Source organism: Mastigoproctus giganteus, chromosome 6 (genome assembly GCF_048544385.1).
Source record: "Mastigoproctus giganteus isolate SK-2022 chromosome 6, ASM4854438v1, whole genome shotgun sequence".
NCBI classification, from domain to species: domain Eukaryota; kingdom Metazoa; phylum Arthropoda; class Arachnida; order Uropygi; family Thelyphonidae; genus Mastigoproctus; species Mastigoproctus giganteus.
Window position 1 is genome coordinate 95,838,009 of NC_143580.1, and position 21,643 is coordinate 95,859,651.

General features: G+C 34.7%; 1 protein-coding gene across 1 annotated transcript in view; it reads right to left on the minus strand.

Annotated features, from left to right (window-relative positions):
* The window catches only part of LOC150084467 (uncharacterized), a 199,009-nt gene that overhangs the window by 123,671 nt on the left and 53,695 nt on the right, over positions 1–21,643 (minus strand). The window contains exon 3 of the mRNA XM_090376248.1: positions 6,264–6,298. Coding sequence (XP_090232374.1) covers positions 6,264–6,298 — 35 coding nt within the window. The remainder of the gene's footprint in view (positions 1–6,263; positions 6,299–21,643) is intronic.

Genomic DNA, 21,643 nt, shown 5'->3' on the forward strand with positions numbered 1-21,643 from the left:
CAGACAGGCTGCTAGGGCGGGTCATGGGGTTTTGTCAATGATATATAGGAATTTTGCTAGCAGGGAAAAGGAGGTGATTGTCCCTCTGTATAAGGCAATGGTCAGGCCACGCCTTGAGTACTGCGTACAGGTCTGGAGGCCTCATTTTAGGAAGGATGTAGATTTGCTTGAGCGTGTACAGAGAAGAGCAACACGATTGGTGAGGGGAATGAAGGGATTCTCTTACCAAGAGAGGCTTAAGTTCTGCAAATTGCAGTGGCTGGAGACTAGGCACCTGCGCGGTGATCTGATTGAGGTCTATAAGGCCTTGAATGGGTTGAGCACGCTGAATTCTGATGGGATCCTTCCACTTGTTCAGATTACCAACCTACGGGGACATAAGTTCAAATTAAGAAAGGACAGATGTAGAATAGATGTGCGGAAATTTGCCTTTAGCCAGCGGGTGGTTAATTGCTGGAACAAACTTCCATCTGTCGTTGTAGAAATTGATAGGTTAAATAAATTTAAGGAGGAACTGGACAGGCATTTGGAGGGAATGGTGTGATTTTTTTTTTTTTTTTTTTTGGCTGATGCTGCATAAGCTCCTACACTTGCTTTCTTGCATCATGTGCCACTACTACTACTACTACTACTATAAGCAATGGGAAAGCAAAAATGAGGGTAGGAGTGTGTTATAGGCCTAATGACTCTGATAAGTACAGTGAGCAAACTATACAGAAAAATAAAGTCAGTGAATAAATCAGAATGTATTATAATGGGGGATTTTAACTTATCAAATATTGACTTGAAACTTGAAGATCACTAGCAAGACTTTTGTGGATTTGCTGGATGATATGATCGTTTTCTACAGCAGCATGTTCGAGAGACAACGACAGGGGACTAGAAACAAGCAATACTCTCAATTTGATTATTAGCAGTGATTATTCATGCATTAAGAATTTGCAGATACAGGAACCACTAGGTGCCAGTGATCACAGTGTAGTGATGTGGAATTTATATAAAAGAAGTAACTACAATCAATAGTAAATGGAAGGTTTTTTGTTATCGTAAAGGTGACTAAAGTGGTCTCAGACAGTTTTTAAATTCAATACAGTGGGACCAACTGATGATACTACTAACAGAAAATTCTAAATGGAAGCATTCAAGGAATTAATTTTCGACGCTACTAGGCTTTTCATACCAACTAAGTAATACTGTTCAAGGTTTAGAGGTCAGATGAACTAATTAGACTCGTGGCAGAGAAGAAAAATGCATGGAATGCCTATAAATTATCAGGCAACACAGAAGCCTATGTTAGCTATAAGCTAGTCTGTAATCATGTCACAAAGGAGGTTAAGCAAGCAAAGGCAGATTATGAGAAATATTTGGCAAAGGATGCAAAGAACAACAAAGACTTCTTTACTTATATAAACTCTACAAGGAAGGGGATGAATTATTAAACTATAACAGGGAGCTATGTGGTTTTGTAATAACTGACAGCAAAGTGGAGGAGAAATCATTGAAGATAAACATGAGAAAAGCACTTGAGAGGGATGTAATGTCTCCAGTTATATTGAAGGTGGTGGCAAAGGAAGAAAGCAAACCATTAATCATATTTATGAGAGCATCCTTAGACTCAGGAGAGGTCCACCATGGACTAGAGACATGCAAATGCATCCCCAATTCACAAAGGGTTATAAGAGTAATTATAGACCTGTTAGTTTATAACTTCTGTTCTGGGAAAAATAATGGAGTCACTGTTTAAAGAAGCAATGAAGGATCACTTAGAGAAGGCTGCAGTAGTAATTCAGACACAACGGGCGAAAGTCTTGTCTGACCAATTTATTGGATACTATGATGTGGTCACAAAGGAACTGGATGTAAAAAATAATTTTGATATCATATACAGTCAGTCCTCGTATAACACGTGTTTACATTACACGAATTCGATCATACACGATTTATAAATAGGGGAACGATATCTTATATAACACGAACCGAATTCGTTTATGCACGATTCGCCTTTGTGTTTACAAGAAATGGCAGTCGAATGCGGAATCACCCCAACTGAACGCAACACGATAGGAATGAAGAGGAGATTCTGAAAATGTATTTGTTTTTTATATCAGTGAAGGGGGAACACATTTCACCATAATAACGTAAAATTCCAGCTATCGGTATTATCGCGAATGCAATTAGATCGAGTTTACTACCAGTTTATAACAGATTCCACAATTTAAATGGAAATTGTTTTTATTGTTTTATGGTAGTAACCCCTAGAAATGTGCTTGAGTAAAATGTGAGGTGTTAATAGTGTATCTCTGCCTTTACGGTGTTGTTTATTCAGTTGCTACATGCGTGCAGCTTTGTTTACATGTATCAAGCGTGCCTCCTCGTTTTGTAATTGTGCTTTATTTCATAAAAATGAGTAAAATACTTGAAAGGTGTGAAAAGGAAGTGTCCTGGTGAAGACACTGCAGATTCAGAGAGAAAAAGAAAAGCAATATAGATAAACAGAGGCAGACTGGGTCAAAAATTCTTACCTGGGAAAATTTGTAGTGTCCTCACACTAGCGTTTATGGCCAAAATCACACCGGCCACCGGGGTTTTCCCGGTAAGGCTTATGGCCAGTCCGCCACTGTCGATAGCGAAAAAATATGAAACTGTGAAACGCTTTGAGCGAAATGAAAGACCATGTGATACTGCACGTGCTACAGACCTAAATGAGGCAACGCCGAGAATTACAAAGAATGCAGAGAAAATAAAAACAACTTTCATAGCAGGAACAACTCATAGTGTAATTAAAATCCATTAGATTAAGACACAAAGAATTGGAAAAGATGGAATGGCTGTCATCTGTTTGGATTGAAAATCAAACAAAAAACAAATTTGCTTACGATAGAAGCAAAAGCATTAGCAATATTTTATTCGTAAAAAATACTTACGTATTTATTATTATTTATTATATTATAATAAAATATAATATAAATAAAAAAATTATAATATTATTTTTTATTACATATTTTAATCGTTATAAAACACGTAAGTATTTTATTACGATTATTTATTGTGTTTGGTAATGTTTTGGTTACCAATGTGTGTTCAGTCTTGGGTGGTCGGCACCTAACCCTATTTTTCCCATAGGGCCTGTTGTTTATATTGCACGATTTTGCATTGCACGAGGGTTTCTAGGAACACAACTATCGTGCTATACGAGGACTGACTGTACTTGGATTCTGTGAAAGCATTTAATACTGTTGCACATGGAAGACTACTGTACAAATTGGAGCAGTATGGCATTAAGGGAAAGATGCTATAATGGATAAAAGGTTGGTTCAGTGGGAGAAGAGAGTGGTAATCAATGCACACTGCTCTTCATGGACTGATGTTATTAGTAGAGTCCCCAGGGTTCGGTGCTGAGCCCATTGTTGTTGTGAATATTTATTAATGATACTGATGAAGGTATATCAGGCTTAATGTCCAAGTTTGCAGATGACACAAAGGTTGGCAAGGTTGTTCATGACAGTAATGACAATGTGCTACTGCAACAGGATCTAGAAAAGTTGGGCAGATGGGCTGAGAAGTGGCAACTGAAGTTTAACATTGCCAAATGAAAAGTACTGCATATGGGTAGCAGTAACCCCACAGAAACATACCAACTGTGTGGTACTACACTCAGGGTAGTGGGGAATGAAAAAGACCTGGGGTAATTTTACAGTCAGATATGACATTTTTTGAGTTGTGCAAAAAGAGTGCCAGAGCAGGTCATGGGGTCTTGTCAATGATATACAGGAATTTTGCTAGCAGGGATAAGGAGGTGATTATCCCTTTGTATAAGGCAATGGTCAGGCCACGACTTGAGTATTGCATACAGGTCTGGAGGCCTCATTTTAAGAAGGATGTAAAGTTGCTAGAACAAGTACAGAGGAGAGCAACAAGACTGGCGAGGGGAACAAAGCACCAAGAAAGCATTTAGCATTAGTCAAGGCATATGATGCAAAAAAGCAAGCTTATACAACATCAGCCGGGGAAAAAAGAAAGGCTTATATTCCGCAAACTGCAGCATCTGGAGACTAGGCACCTGTGAGGTGATCTGATTGAGGTGTATAATGTCTTGAATGGTTTGAGTAGGCTCAATAATGATGCGATTCTTCCTCTTGCTGAGATTACGAACCCTGAAGGGGCATAAACTCAAACTGAGGAAAGACAGTTGTGGAATTGATGTATGGAAATTTACCTTTAGCCGCCAGCACAGTTAATTGCTGGAACAAATTTTCATCTGCCGTTGTGGAAGTTGACAGCTTAAATAAATTCAACAAAGAACTGGACAAACTTTTGGAGCGAATGGATGGATGAAATGGGAAGGGTTTTTTTTTTTTTTTTTTTTTTTAGGCTGATGCTGTATAAGCTTGCTGCCTTGCATTATATGCCTCTGCTAATGCCAATATCACACAACCAGCACATTTTTCAAGTCTGAGAAGCCACAGCCACAGCATTCTCATTACTTTGAGCCAGTTGCTTTGCGGCTAGTCTGTGGCATGATTTACATTTAAATTCAACGTAATTTGAGAATACTACACTAAACTAATAGATACCTAAATGCAATAATATGTATTATACTACACCATTACATTCATAGAGCTTTAAATTAGTTACAGCCTTACTAGAAATAAAATTTCTTAGCTAAAAACAAAAACCATACATGCCAATCTACCTAATTAGAACCTTCAAGCTACTTATAAACAATTAAAACCCTAGGATTCCACTATCATGCACTACACTACTTAGTTATGTGATATAATATTCGAGCCCAATCCCCAAATACATAAGGTCCATGAATATCAAGCCGTAATTAACAAAGCCTCTAACTATATTTAAAAATTACCTAATGAACATGACTAGACTTAAAAGTATTTTATTGAACACAATTTAATATATCCATTAAGTAAAAAAAAAAAAAAGACAATTTTACAAAAGATGTATGATTCTAACGGCTCAAAATTCTTTGACTTTACAGTTTGTAGCTTATTTTATTATACCAATAGGATTTGCAAAGTACCATATGAACATACAAATGAATTTCCAAAAAAAAAAAAAAAAAAAAACTTTTCTTATTTGGATATTCATTTATATTTTCATACAAAAAACACAAAGCTGCTAAAGTGGCTGCTACCCATTTACTGTAGTGCACTAATGCTGGTTTAAATTTTACCATTAACATTCTGACAGATTAAAGTATTCAAAGGCTATCAAAATTTGGTAGTAATACTTCAATTTTCACCTGAAAACTGCATTTTGTATGCAATATCAGAAGCAAAGAAAAAATTGAAGCATTATAGTTTCAGAGTGACTAATCATGTATAACAGTTATACACTGTTATACATGATTAGTTGATCTTAGATGTTAGGATTTATCTACCAAGATAAATCCTAATATCTAAGATGGTCATTAAAAGGCATGACATATCTTTGTGATACAGGGAAGCACTTCTTCTCCATGCTTAATATTCAAAAAATCCAATATAAAAAAAACTTAGTTCAAATGCCTAAATATCAAAGCAAGGATACTTTTGCACCTGTGACTTGATGGGTCACAGATGGAAATGCATCCAACCTTTCTAAAATTTGATAGATTTTTGATATTTTTAAAATATGAGATTAAAATTAGGGATAATTACAATTATATAGAATAAATGTTATAAATGAAATAAATATTTTTATATGAGAATTTCTAAAATCGAGTAATTAAAAAGCTTACTGGCAAAGTGAATCATGACTACATATGGCAATATTAGTTCGACTTCCACTATATTTGAGGATTAAAAAATAACAATAATAAATGTGCAATAAAATGGATGGGTCAAAGAGCTGTATTCTGTTGAAAGAGTCCAGTTCAACTGTCCCAACTATATTCTACTAGTGATCAAGGACTGATGAGGCCTAACTTCTAAAATGTTAGTAATGCAATTTTTAATTCAAGGTGTGCAAAAACCACTTACAAAGCTGCTAAATATAAATGGCTGTGACACCAACTATAAATAATGAAAATTGTCAAAGCCAAAAAAATAAATAAATAATTGCTTCTGATTAATTCAAAATTTGTTACTCAAAATTTCACCTTTCTGGAATTGAGGAAAAAGGCCATCTTGTATTACTTTTCGTCTTACTAATAAAGTACTGATCTACAAATGCTGAAATAATGGTTAGGCTTATGCCTATTATGAAACTCTTTGAAAAGGAAGGGAAGGGATTTTTCAAGCAGTTAACAAAATTTATTCACTTACCACCTGATAAAATGTCATCAAACTTCACCTTTACCCTGTCAAATATAAGAAAATCTTTTATATTATTATACAGGTAACTCCTAAGAGGAGGAAAAAAAAAAAAAAAAAAAAAAACATGATTCAATATCTAATACAACCAGTCAAACAAAAATAAGCAACCACCTTTGCACATATAAACAGTGTCCAGAATTCTGCACATGCACATTAAATTAGAAATGACAACTGTTATAGCATGATTTGAAGAACCACAAATAATACATAGTTAATATATCTATCAACAAGCATGGTTCAGTCTGAACTTCTGATTGCTAACAAGTCAGTTTCTTATAACAGAAATCAAACAGGAATGAAATTCACATAGCATAAAAATTGCATATGCAATCTCTGGAAATACGGGACATTTTTTTATTTCCTTAAAAAAAAAAAAAAATCACAAGTGTACTTTGCAAAGCAGAGCCTTTTTTTTAATAGGTATAAAAAACATCTTTAATTAAACAGTAAAATACTATACCATAATACAATTTCTATTTCTAATAATTAAATTTAAATAAATAACAGAAAAGGTAATAATATTGAATTACAATAATAAATATAAGAAAGCCTTTTGTTTTTTTAAGGCTCATAGACAATTCTCAGATAATAAAATTACTTACACTCATGAATTTTAGCAACAGCAAACGAGATTTAAATAACCCTCATGGCATCATTACATTCCTAGTGCCACAATAGTTATTCAAAGTCTTGTTTTGCTATCACAGTTTAGCTTGTCCACAAAACTCCTTTGTCAGAAATCCCTGTCCAACATACGGCTAAGCTATTTTATCATTTTAACAGGTTTGTCTTTTGGTATCTCATTTGAAACTGGTTATACATTTCCACATTCTCACATTAGTGGCATATGAATACCCTTTAATTGGCTTGGTTGAGAGTGTGGGTTGCAACTTGTTTCCTGAAATCTACGAGCATATTATACAGTATTATTATTATTATTATAAGCTGCTGCTTCTTCTGATGTTATAACCCAGGGTCGGTCTTAGCCTTACCAACGATGTTCCACCAGTAAGCTTACTTGAGGTAGGCTTACTGGTGGAACATTGCATTATTATAAGAAGAATATTATATAAGCAGCTGAAGCACAACATCATTGGTGGCAACAATTTTTAAAATGCATATGAAGCCTGTTATGAAATGACTACAGGTGATCAGCACAAGTTGTGATAGATGGAAGTATATGACTTTCTGCTATACCTCAAGTATGGAGTAGAACCCACAAGCTATTATGATAACTACTGCATTTGTATGATGGATATAACAAAGGGCATACCAATGTCTGCGGATGGAAACACTGTAGTGCATCCATCATATCATCCTCTACTGCTCTTGTGCCACACAATAAAGATCAGCCAATTCCCAATCCAACTTCCAGAGAACAATCTGCACAAATGGATGATGAAACTGGTGAACAAAATAACTGTGATTACAACTCAGAAGTCTGTTCAAATAAAGCATCATATTTCTCGATTTAGTAAGGATTGGATGACTTAGCAAGGGACTGGGATCTAATTAAATCCTATGCAGAGCTTCTGAAACCTTCTTTAAAAGAGTGGAATCTACTGGATCTCAGCCACAAGACCTCCACAGAGAGAAAAAGAAATGTTATTTATGCACATTTTTATACTGTTGTGATTTGATTAGTCTTTATAAAGAAATTTGGAATTACAATCCAGAAGATTAGCATCTTTTCAGAGTTTGAAATCTTCAATATGGAAACATACACCCAGTGATTCCTGTTGCTCACACTTCATATTAAAGTTATTAATAAAGGTATATATCAATTATATCAAAATAATTCTTCGCACACAGTAACAAGGGAACCAGATGCAAAAAATAATTTTGGTGCCATATACTTAGATTTCAATAAAGTTTTTAACAATGTTATACATGTAAGACTGCTGTACAAATTGCATTAACTAATTAGAGTTGCATTAAGGGAAAGGGACATACTCCAACACATTGTTCTATGTTTATTTAGTAGTAATATTAGCACAGGAACTGACTGGTACCACCACTACAAAACTTGTAATTATGTATTTGCTTGCAGCTGAAGTATACTTGCTTTTGGACTATAATTATGCTGCACTAGCCAAAAAACATCTATTAATTAATAAAAAAAAAATAATAAAATACCTATTTTGTTCACTCCTTGCAGATTCCTATCCAGCTGACCTTTGAATTTCCCCAAGCCGTCAGCCTCAAACACCCTTGGAAGCAACCTATTCTAGTATCATCAACTGACTGGCTAAAAGAAAGTTTCCTAGAATGTAGTCTAAACCACTTCCTCCATAATTTGAATTTATGGCTTCTAATTCTGGACTCAGTGAAAATGTTTCTTTCTCCTCTCAGAGCCTAATACACCTCAATGATGTCTCCCCTAAAGTGCCTAGTTACTAACCCCTGTAGCACACATATCCAGTCATCCCTCATGTGGGTTCCTTTCTGCCAATCTCAACAGGCATGCTGTCCATCTTTCAACCCTTTCAAGAAGCCTGACATCTTTTTTTAGATATGATCTCCATACTTAAACATGGTATTCCATGTGCACTCTTACAATTCTTATTACAAGAGATATCACTGGTTTCAAGTCTTACATGAGATATTTTTGAAGATTCATTACTGTTGAATAATAAACGTGAAAACAAAGCAATATTCACTTGGGATAGAGGGAAAGTCTCATGAATAATATTCAAATTTCCTCACTTCAAAGCATGCCAAATTTGAAATAAATTTATGAAAATTTTGAAAATAGATGTGTATTTAATATATATATAGCTTTTTTAAATTATTCTTTAAACTATTTATGCACTCAATAAACAGATATATGTGCAAGCACATTTTTAATTTTTGAAAAATTAACAGTTAAAATGGATAATATCACATAATTTTATTAAAGTTTTATTACGATTAATTTTATTACTTCAAATTTTTATAGTTTCTCAAAGTATTCACCCATACAAGTTTTCATTCTAAACCAACTATCAAAGCAGTTTGACCAGTCGTCTTTGGCGATCATATTTATTCCATTGATGAAGGTCCGAAAAGCTTCTTCATCCCTCTCAATTTTTTTTTTCTTTTGAGTAGAATTTTGAGCTTGCTCAATCCATTCAAAGCCTTAAACACCTCTATCAGATCGTCTCGTATGTTCATGAGAGCAGTTTGACCAGTCTTCTTTGGCGATCATATTTATTCCATCGATGAAGGTCTGAAAAGCTTCTTCATCCCTCTCAAACTTTTTTTTCTTTTGAGTTATGGTCAGTTAGATTCAGTTCTTTAGCATTTAGATTTAATTCTTTAGCAGGGAGGTTCAATTTAAAATCATGGAACAAACTTTAATGATTAATCTTCATTTTGGCTTACACAATCTTTAAAAAAAATAAGCACCTCAGCAACAAAATCGTGCCCAGCAGTGATGACAATTTGAAGGAATTATGATGAAACTTGGCATTAACAGTAAATAAAGAACATAGATTTTAATGGTACTATTTATTTTTATTATTTAACATCAATTGCAAAAAGTTTTGCAGTGATCTTCCTATAATGTTTATTTTTCAGCAGAATTAATGTTTTTGTTTTTTGAAAATAACAAAAAAAAAAAAAAAAAAGAGTTTTCGAAATATTTATTATTTTATTAAAAATTACTTACCATATAATGTACTGCAATACATTAAAAAAAGATGAAATAGTGGTATACTATGAGCAGAATTCAAAAAACCCAAACTTTTACCCGAAATTAAAAAGAACATTGTTCTTTCTCAGGTATTGTGCCATCATCTTTGTTACAACTGGGGGTGTCACAGGGTTAAATATATAGAAACTCACCACCTCCATAACACTAAGTGGAAGTTTATTCCAACAACTGATTACTTTGTGGCTTAATACAAGTTTCCACAGCTCTATTCTGGAAATATCCATTTCCAATTTAAATATACAGGGTGTCTCAAAAATACATGGCATAACTTCAGGAATGAGTTCCTCACATGTAGACAATAAAAATATTTCATATCAACATTCCGGAAATGCTTGGTTCCCGAGTTATTAACCGGAATGTCTTATCTCCTGTAGGTGATTTCCTTCATCACAATGTACTGACAGAATCTGGTGGTTTTCCATTCCGACCATGTGCTCAAATCAGGAGCAAGCAGATATGCATTTTATGTACGGTTTGGCAGACGGCAATGCTCTGGAGGCTCGTCATTTGTACCATGAAAGGTTCCCAGAACGAAGATGTCCAGACAGGAAAACGTTTGAAAGTATCCAACGCCGCCTTTGTGGACATGGGACCTTCACACCTAGTGCTGCCGACAGAGGACAACCAAGATCTACGACTCCTGAAGTAGATCTACAGACTCCTGAAGAAGCACAACACCCAAAATCTCCTTCAGGAGATTTTGGATGTTGTGCATGCCACTCCTGGAATCAGCACACACAGATTATCTATGCAACTGGCTGTTCAACGTTAGACTATTTGTAGAGTGCAGCAAGAACATGAACTGTATCCATACTGTCTGTAACAGGTATAGGCCTTGTCACCAGCAGATTACCCTGTGCGAGTAATGTTCTGCCAGTGGTATTCAGGCAGAAGGTGGACATTTTGAACAATTACATTTTGAAAGTGGACATTTTGAACAAGTTGTCTCAAAAGAAAAATACAATTTTGTAGTTAATGTTGTTTGACACTAAACCCTCAAACCACAAGTGCATAATATTTATTACTCTTCTCCCATATATCCTCTATATATACACATCTCTTCACAAGACAACAAACATTCATGAATGAATTTTACATAAAAATAAATGAAGTGTGCATGCGCTGCCTAACCATATTTAATCTGTGAATTTCTTTTTTCCATACAAATTGTATATAAAAAAATGCAGCAACAGTCACATAGCTCCCTGAGGAGCTGTTGTGGCTACCAACAAATTCCTCCAACTGCATCGATCGTGTACTATACGAGCAGCATCACAAAGTGCCATGCCCAAAAGTTCACTGATCCCATCCTTCCACCTAGTTGCAGGTCTTCCTCTGCACCTCTTCCCCTGGGTTTTTCCTTCCATTATATTCTTCAACAGAAAGTTTTCCCTTCTTGCTATATGACCAAAAAACTCCAAAAGACGTGAAAAGACGTGCGATTCCATGACCATTATTGGCCTCGTGGTCCTCTGTCGATATGGGGCATGATGGTCAGTCTATTATTTTGATATTTTAGTTTTTGGTAGTTTCTTTAACCCTTTTTTGGTGATATTTCACGTCTTTTGGAAATGGTACCTTCGAGGGGGTTCCGCTAAATTATGTATAATTGGCATTATTTTAAATTTATTTCATGTTTTATTAATTGGGTTTAATGACTTAATTGACTAAATTATACAGGGGATTATCGACTACCTTTTGTCCTACTACCGCTACTTTCCCTTCCCTGTTTGTTTATTTTATATTATTTTACGTTTCGTTTCGCTCTGCATTATTGCCGTACTACTGGCTGATGTTTTTATTTTAAATATCATATTTATTTTAATTATCAGATATAATTAGGCATCATGTGGAGGATGTGCATTTGCTGCCTCTAATGATAGCTACATAGCCATATTTATTTATTTTTATCACTTTTGCCTAACTTTTACCTCACATATATATATATATATATATATATATATATATATATATATATGTGTGTGTGTGTGTGTGTGGTTTGTAGAATAAATAAAGTGTCTGTGAAAGTGGAAATGAAAAGTACACAAGGTGCCAGAACTAAGAGAAGTTCAAGGGATAGTAGAAAGTGGAAGTGAAGTAGTGGTTAAACAGGTGAAAGAATTTGAAAAACCTAGTGCAAAAATGAACTGGGACTGAGGGAAAAAAAAAATATAATAAATATATATAAGTAAATAAATAAATAACACCATATTCAGATATGGGAGGGCAATTTTAGCAAGAGGTCGAATCAGGGGATGGTAAATATGTAATATATGAATATAGCAGATGAAAATATGATACACAGCCAGGAAATTCATCAGGGGACTACTGACCATGTATCAGGCACTGCATTTCCAAACTTGTCTGTAGTATTAGAAAAAGGGGGGCAAATATGCAGCCTTTTATCGTAATGCTAATAGACAAGGAAGTCCCTACGCAGTGTAAAAAATATAAATTAAAATAAATATGTATTTATTTTAATTTTTTAATCTTTATAATCATTTACGGAAGCATATTTGTTATTTGGTAAACCCTAACAATAATTAAATTAGCTGTCTGTTTCTTAATATTCACTTTTCACGGTAAACCTTAGTAATTCTAGTGCATAACTAATGAACTACCAAATCTAACTATAAGAAGTCAACTTATATGGCTGAATTATTTGATTCTTTTCTTTACTCAATTTTATCTCAATATTACCTCAATCATTCAGTTAGAGGGTTTGACATTATCAGTTTTTAAAGTAGTAGCATGTTCCTGTTGAAAAGATCCAATCCAAGTTAGAAATAATTTATTAATAAGTTTTGGAGGACAAATCATATTTAAGATAATTAATTTTATCTTACATTATTTCATGTAGCATTTATATGACTTCTAAGTAAATTTGGCTTTATGCCAAAAAAACAGCATATCATCACTTCATGTAGCTGCATGAAGCTAGCATAAACCACTATGCTTTGCTATTTGTTTTTAATATAATAAATCTTACTATTTAGTAAAATTTATTTAATAGGGAAAGTTTAAAATTGTCTAGTTTTCATTAAAATATTAATTAATTTAAGAAATGCAAGGTATATAGTAAAAAGATTAAATGCTCCTGTGGAATGAAATTTTGTTATTTTGTCTATTAAGTTTTCAATTTTCACTGAAAAAATATTTTTCATTTTTATGTAAACAAGCAACAAGGCATTTTAATGTATTGATAATGAATGCTCTTGACTGTCTTGGTTAATAACATGGGTGAAAGTAAGCATTTTTTTGTTAATTTGTATGCAATCATTACAAATATGATAGTAAAAAGTTTCTATCATGTCACTTTTTTTTTTAGAAAAATCAAAAACACTTAAAAAAACGTGAAATAGCTTCAAAATCATCCAACATTGCACTTGTTACAATAAATTTGACCTTTCCCAGTCAAATTTATTGTAACAAAAGAGACATCTGTGTTGTTTAATGGTATACTAATACCTCTTTTTAGTTTTATGGCCCTGAGGAGTGGCCACTCTGAGTTATATTGCTATAATCCTCATTATGCAGTAGTGCATTTGGACCCTACTATATTTCCAGCAGCCAGGTGCCTCTGTGAAAAAAAACTTGTTTACAAGCTGTCTTTAGCCCTTAAATGTACCGATTAGCATTAGTAGAGGCATTTGATGCAAGATTAGTTCCGATTTGCAAGATCTAGTGGTAGGTTGTGGCGTTTTAGGTTCTGTTTTGGTTTTGTGAAAACTCATGAAATGGAGCGAAAATGCCGTGCATGCGTTAATTCGTCAAACAGTTTTTGCAATGTTTGTGGACAATTTATAGCGAAGTCACAATGCCGATCAATCACAGATAAGGTGAAACTAGCTTATTATTTTTATTTTGGTTATCACGTGGGTGACCAGGATAAAAGATGGGCATCACCTATGTGCTGTATAACGTGCTATGTAAATCTGGCTGAATGGATGAAGTGGAACAATTCTAAAATACCTTTTGCTGTTCTGATGATCTAGTCAGAACCAACAAGTCACCTTGAAGATTGTTATTTCTACCTCACAAATACTAAGGGGTTTTCAAGGAAAAATAGAGTTAAAATAAAATATTCCAACCTTGCATCTGCAATAAGACCAGTGCCACACACATACACCCCCCCACACAATTCTTCCACTTAGCCGTAAAGAAATTACTATTCCGGAAGAAGAGCAAGGGTCACTAGAGCCCATACCTGGCCCCTCAAAATCTGCCGATCCTAGTTACAATCCTGAAAATGACAAAACTCCACACTTAATTGAGCAAAGTGAACTTAATAATTTGGTTAGGGATTTAAATCTTTCAAAGCAACAGGCTGAGCTATTAGAATCTAGGTTTCAACAGTGGAATTTGCTGGCAAAAACCATGAAAATTTCTGTGTTTAGAAACTGAAATGAAAAATTTGCAGGTTATTTCAAATGGAAGGCTATCTTTGTGTCTGCAAAGATGTAAATGGATTAATGGATGACCTTGGGTTTGAACACAATCCTGAAGAATGGAGATTATTCACTGATTCTTCTAAACTCAGCTTAAAAGCAGTTTTGCTACACAATGGTAATATCAAACCTTCGAGCCCAGTTGCTATGAAAGAAACCTATGATAGCATGTCATTGCTTTTAAATGCTTTAAACTAAGAAATATTGTAGGAAAATCAGTGGTGATTTAAAAGTAATCACTTTGTTGCTTGGACTACAGGGTGGTTTTACTAAGTATTGTTGTCTCCTGTGTTTATGGGATAGTCGAGCAGTAGAACATCATTATATTGTGAAAGAATGGCTCATTAGAAGAGAATACGTTCCTGGGAAACTCAACATTAAATGCATACCTTTAGTACAACTTGAAATGGTGCTTCTCCCGCCTTTGCACATTTTTCATGAGACCCTAAGTTAGATCTCATGAAAAATTTTGTAAAAGCTCTGGACAAAAATAGTGAGGTACAGGTTGAGTACTAAAAAGCCAGTTTGCGAAAATTAGCAATGCAAAGTTGAAGGAGGATATATTCGTAGGCCCACAAATTAGACAGCTTTTACAGGATAATCTTTAAAACTAAACTTAACACCACTGAGGCTTTTACAGAATGAAATCTTTAAAACTAAACTCAACACCATTGAATTAGCTGCATGGAAATCCTTCAGAGCTGTTGTTAGCAAGTTTTTAGGGAATAAAAAAGTAGAGAACTATAAAGAGTTGATAGAAGAAACGTTGCATAACTATTAAAAGTTAGGATGCTGAATGTTGCTGAAGATGCACTTCCTACATTCTCACCTGGACTTGCCACACTACAAAAAATTCCAGACAACTTGGGATCTGTCAGTGACAAGTGGGGGGGGAAGAGCAATTCCACCAAGTTATCCACACCAGCAATGATGGTGACTATTGCTGGTTTCTGATAAGGAAAGACCATTCTGCTCATAAAAATAACTGTAAGTAGTACAATTTCCTATTTTTGAATCCACTTTTGTGGGTTAATTTCTTACTTAAATCCAAATTGGTGTTTATAAAGTTTAAATATGTTATTTTTTTATCCAGTTGGAAAGTTTACTGGTCATCATTTCTAATTCAAGCAATTGATTTACAAGAAAAGTAGTCAAGTGCATTTAGATAAGTAAAAATTCACAATTTTTGAAAAAAAGGAGCATGAAGCCATAACATGAAAATATGATGTGCTACGAACATTCTACTGTCATTTTTGTTTTCAGTATATGCAATTAAGTCAAAATCAATTGATTTTGTTCAGGTTATTAGAAAAAAAATTTATTCATATATACATGTATTCTAAATCATATGCTTCTTGTGCTATGACGTGATCATCGGCAAAATTGAGATTCCATAAATATTTGTCATTAATTGGTACTCCCATTCCACAACAGCTATTTTTCCATTCTTGCAAGGTGCATTCTATAAAAACATTAAACAATAAAGGTGATAAGACACGGCCTTGCCTCAGCCCCTTTGCTGGATAGATCAGGTTAGATAGAGACTTTCCAACTTTAATAAATGCCACATTGTTATTATATAATTCCCTAATCAGTTCAAGTTCTGGATCAATTGACATCTGTTGTAGGGCTTTTCATAATTCCTTTCTTAGAACAGGGTCATAAGCCTTTTCTATATTGATGAAGGCAAAGTAGGTATCTTTATTTCTTGCTCTTCTTTTCTCCACTAGTTTGCTGCAGAATAAACAAATTGTTCACACAAGAGCGACCAGACCTAAATCCACTTTGTTCTTCACTAATCTTATCTTTTACCTCCTCTTGTAATTTTAACTGAAGCACCTTAGAGTACAATCTGGACATAGTGCAATTCACACTTAGGCCTCTAATTCTCAGGATCCTCCCTATTGCCTTTTTTATAAATGGATGATATATAGCTAATTTTCTATTCCTTCAGTGTTTTTCTTAGCTGTACACATCTGTTGAACAGCTGTGCAATCAGATCGAGTACACTTGGTGGTCCATATTTAATAAGGTCAACTGTTATGTTCCCAGGGCCTGGAGATCTTTTGTTCTTCATTAAGTTTGTGCTGTCTAGTACTTGATGTTTGTAATTTCTTATCTTCCCTTTATCCACTAGTGGAGGGGTAATTATGTTAATTATGTTAATTATCCCTCAATTATAGTAATTGAGGTCATCTTTCATTAAGGAGGTTATTATAATGACTTTCCTAAGTTGGCATATCAATTAAGTTTTCATTTGATCGAGATTCATTTGTTTTCAGTGCTCTCAAGCTTCGCCAGGCTTCGAATGATTGTGTTCCTCCTAATGAGCTGTCAATTTCTTGGCATCTTTTCTCCCATGCTGCATTCTTGGATTCAGCAATTTTCCGTTTAACTGCTCTATTACACTTTTCGTATTCTTCTCTATTCTCCTGATTTCTATTCATTAACAATTTGTTATAGGCTCTTTTCTTTTATCGATCCAGTTACCTCTTTGTTCCACCAATACTGTTGTTTATATTTGTTATCCATTTGGCCTAGTGCTTTGTTAGCTGCCTTGTGTATGTCAGTTTTAATGCTGTCATATGAGACATTTACATCTTCTGTTTCTTTAATGTGAGACAGATGGTTCTGAAGTCTTCTCTGGTAAATATCTTTAACATTGTCATGAGGTAGCAGTTCCAGTTTATAAGTAATATTTTCCAGCATTACCCTATTGCCTTGAATGGTAGTATTAGGTCTCATTTGATGCTTCTGGTATTTGAAAAATATCTGCAATCATCAGGTAATCTGAACCACAATTAGCACCTCTCATTACCCTGTTATCTTTTGTTGTCCATTCTGACTTCCGGCGAAAAATTATATAGTCTATGATCGATTTCTGCTGGAGGGACGGTTACTCCCATGTATATCTATGGATATTCTTGTGTTGAAAAAAAGGAGTTAAGAATTTTCGGGTGGTATTGTTTGCAGAGATCGATAAGCCTCTCACCATTGTCATTCACAGTCTCCTCACCAAAGTGTTCCACTACATCATCCTTCCTTTTTTATCCTACCCATCCATTTAGATCTCCTGTCAAAACTATTTGTTAATTCTTCTTAAAAAAATCCACTTGTTCATAAAGCATATGGTAGAACTCGAGGCGCCTCCGTAGCCAGGTGGGAAAGAGCAGCAGTGCGTAGCACACGCTTCTTGATTAGACCGGGGTTCGAGCCCGTCACCACCAAATACAGAGGATGTGGAAAGGTCCGGGAATGACCACCGCATATCCCAGAGCAATATGGCCTTAGTTGCTAATGCTCCAAATAACAAACAACAACAACATGGTAGAACTCGTCCTTTTCAGCATCGGGCGCATCATCTACAGGTGCATATATGCCCAACAAAACCATTTCCTTGCCATGTATGTTGATAATGATTTTGATGCATCTTTCATTAATTTGATTATAGCTCTTAATCTTTCTAGTCTCTTACCCACTAAAAAGGTGAGTATGGGCTTGGCAAACCCAGGGTCCTGAGCTAGATATCATCATTCTTCTTCTTCTTGGTGATTCCTTTCTACCTCGCTCGCTCGCTCTCTCTCTCTCTCTCTCTCTCTCTCTCTCTCTCTCTCTCTCTCTCTCTCTCTCTCTCAGGGTAACTCAGGAATTTTTTTTTTTTTTTTGGCTGGTGCAGTATAAGCCTCAGGCTTCCTTGTACCATATGGCTGATGATAATAATAAATAATAAAACACCAACACCTGCTTTGGCTCTTTCTGATTTTTCAACCCCATTCCAGTAATGAGCATAATCTCCAATCTGTTCATTTCCTTTTTTCTGTCTCGATCATCACAAGTATATCAAGGTGCATCTCTTTAGCTTCTGCAACTATCTCTTGTCTTATGTGAGCTTCCGCGAACATTCCATGTACCAATACAAATCTTCCGTTTCCTGTGCATAGGTAGTTTTCCTTTAAGCCCATCTGGCTTCTTTGTAACAATGGTATTTTTTTAACGGCAAAGTGTTTTTCCAAGTGCCAGGGTGCTGGCATGACACATGAACCTGAGGGACCAGAAATTTGAGTCAAGGTTACCTTCTCCTAGCCTTTGTTGATCCAACAGCTCTTCTTGCAAGACAGCAAGTTGGCAATGCAACAAGGCAGCATTTCCTCACCTTGACACAGAGATGTCATTGAGTTATTGTGGCATTTAAAAAAGAATGAACCTGCCACACAGTTCATCCCTCCACACTGTTATCTCTGCTGCCTCAGTCTGGGACTGCTTATTGGTTATTTGCAGCTAACCCACCTACTATGATCCATTTGCTATCCACCACCTGCAATCTATCTGGTATACTTTACCAATGTCAAATTGTAATGTTTCTTACCAGGCAAGATAATATTTTATATCTTTGTGAACTCCCTTTTCCAACTTACCTTTTTCGGAATTTCTGTATCTAACCTTAATGCTACTGTTGGCAACTTTAATATTCCCAAAAATCCAGTAAAGTTTACCACAAAAGTAAACCACCTTTTCTAATGTTGCCTTCAAGAAAAGATATTTTATCCCAAATTTTCTTAAAATTTTTGCTGCTCTTGTTCTTGTGCATATTTACAATACATATTTTCTTCCTTCATAGCTGGCATATCAAGTTTTTTCAAAAATCTCAAATAAATAATAAGATTTATTGCCTTCAAAGATAAGGGGCAATTTGTATATAAGAATTGCACATATGATTAATAACAAGTGTTCAAGGGAAAAAAAATTCTGAAAGAGGGATTTTTTCTATAAAATGTAAATATAAAAGAAACAAATGATCCTAAGTAAAAAAAAAAAAAAACAATTGAAAAAGCCAAACAAGAAATATCTATAAAAGGAAAAAGTTAATACACATGCTTAAGAACATATTTCTAAATGGTCTTTTAAGAGCATTTTTATTGGTATATTTAGCTCATATAATGAGCTAAATATACCAATATCATATTCACTCATTAAAATGATGTATTATTTTGTGTAATAAAAACTTAAATAGTCTGTCATGAAGATCAAATAGAACTGGCAAAATTTATAGCAAACAGAAGTATTGGTGCCAATGTTGTTCCCATATCTTTGTGCAATAGACAAGTCCAATAGCTGCCATCTTTCTGAAAGGGTTAACAGTTTAAAATGGTGATACCAATCAATGTAGTTTCTGGACTTGTAGGTTAAACCTTTCCTGTAGCATAGTTTTAATAAAACATTTTTTCAAAACTTTCTATGGACTTTATTTATGCACACCCCTTTCCATGGGGGATCAAACGTGAGAGATATATTCTATTATAGGAAGACCAACCATCTCGTAAGGCTTGATCAGGCTACTGTTGTTTCAAAAGTCCTTAAATATCTGTTTGATTAGACCTAAGGCTGTGGAAGACCCTTTAGTTATTGCAATAATACAAGTGTTAAATCTTGTATGACTGTTAAAAATTATTCTTAAATCGGTTGCTTGAAAAACTATTTATGGATTGATTGTTTACACTGATACAGGTAAGTTAAATAAATACTTTTGTGGTAGTACTTGGAATAACTTAACAGTTATATTATATCAAGTTGAATACCTCATTAATGTCTTTTTCTAATTCAATACAATCATTTATGCTCCGAATAATCCTGTATATATTAATATCATTTGCTTAAGTCACATATTAGGCTTTATTTTCTGACTGTGTTAAAAGTATGCCATTTAACAATATATAACAATATACAGAGTCTGGAGACTAGGCACCGGCGAGGTGATCTGATAGAGGTGTATAAGGCTTTGAATGGTTTGAGCATGCTCAATGCCAATGGGATTCTTCATCTTGCTCAGAATAATCACCTCAGAGGGCATAAATTCAAATTGAGGAAGGACGGATGTCGGATAGATGTGCGGAAATTTGCCTTTGGCCAGCGGGTGGTTGGTTGGTGGAACCGACTTCCATCACTTGTAGAAGTTGATAGCCTAAACAAATTTAAAGCTCAACTGGACAGGTATTTCGAACGAACAGATGGGTGAAATGGGAGTGGGGTTTTTTTTTTTTTTTTTGGCTGATGCTGAATAAGCTTGCTTTCTTGCATCATATGCCTCTACTAATGCTAATGCTAATAATATACAGCAGAGGTCCTAACAGGTCCCTGTGGCACTCTTCTTAGTATTGGAAAAGTGGGGGAGAGATCCTCAAAAGTTTTACTCTGGATTTTCTATTAGAAAATTTTTTTATCCACATCAAAGCTAGGCCAGCAATTCTGTACAGTTCCACTTTGTGAATAAGCAGCAGTATTGAGACTGAATTAAATGCCTCTTTTGTATCAAGATAAATCATGTTTCTGCATGGATTTGTACCATATCTCCATTCTAAGTACTAAAATGTACCATCCCTATATAAGAAATGTACAGTAAACCCCCGCGAATAGCGGGGGTTACGTTCCTGAGAAATGCCGCGAATACTGAGTTATGGCTCCCATAGTAATAAAGGGGTTCCGTTCCAAAGTATGAAATATATAAGAAAAACTAGTCTAAAATTTTGTCTACATATGTATTATATGTACCTTCATAATATGACTATGTACATAGTGAAATGCAAGCATATGGCATTGAAATGAAAATAAGAAACAATTTAATATTAAATGTAATATTTATTAAAAATTTCAAACAAATCTTTCAAACCAGCGTCTTTGCTAGCTAAAAAACTTATCCCGCCAGTGCTATCACCAGTTTCGCTAAAGTGTTGATAAAGGTGTTTTGCCTTTTCACGAATGATGAGTGAACTTAACCGAATTTTGAGTTCAGTCTTCTACCCACAGATTTAAAGGTTTTTCCATTTTTTCTAATTTAACATCACGAGTTACAGAGCAAATTTTTGAACAATTAGCGCGTTTTCACGAACACTACGGCGGATTTTTTCTTCCGATTTTTTGGTTGATCGTACCATTGACACATTGATTTTATAATGTTTTGCCACTGAGGAGACACTTTCACCATTAGAAATTGTCTAATAACTCAATTTTATTCGCTAATGTCATCACCTTCTTTGATCTTTTCACATTTCCCTTGTTATTCGTAGCCATATTTTTGTACGGGTTAGAAAGAACTTGTCCACAATAAAGTCGCTTTTCTTCCGTTAACAAACTCAAAAAAGTCTGTTTTACACTGCAAAATGGTAGATTTATCACTTTTGTAAGCATATCAA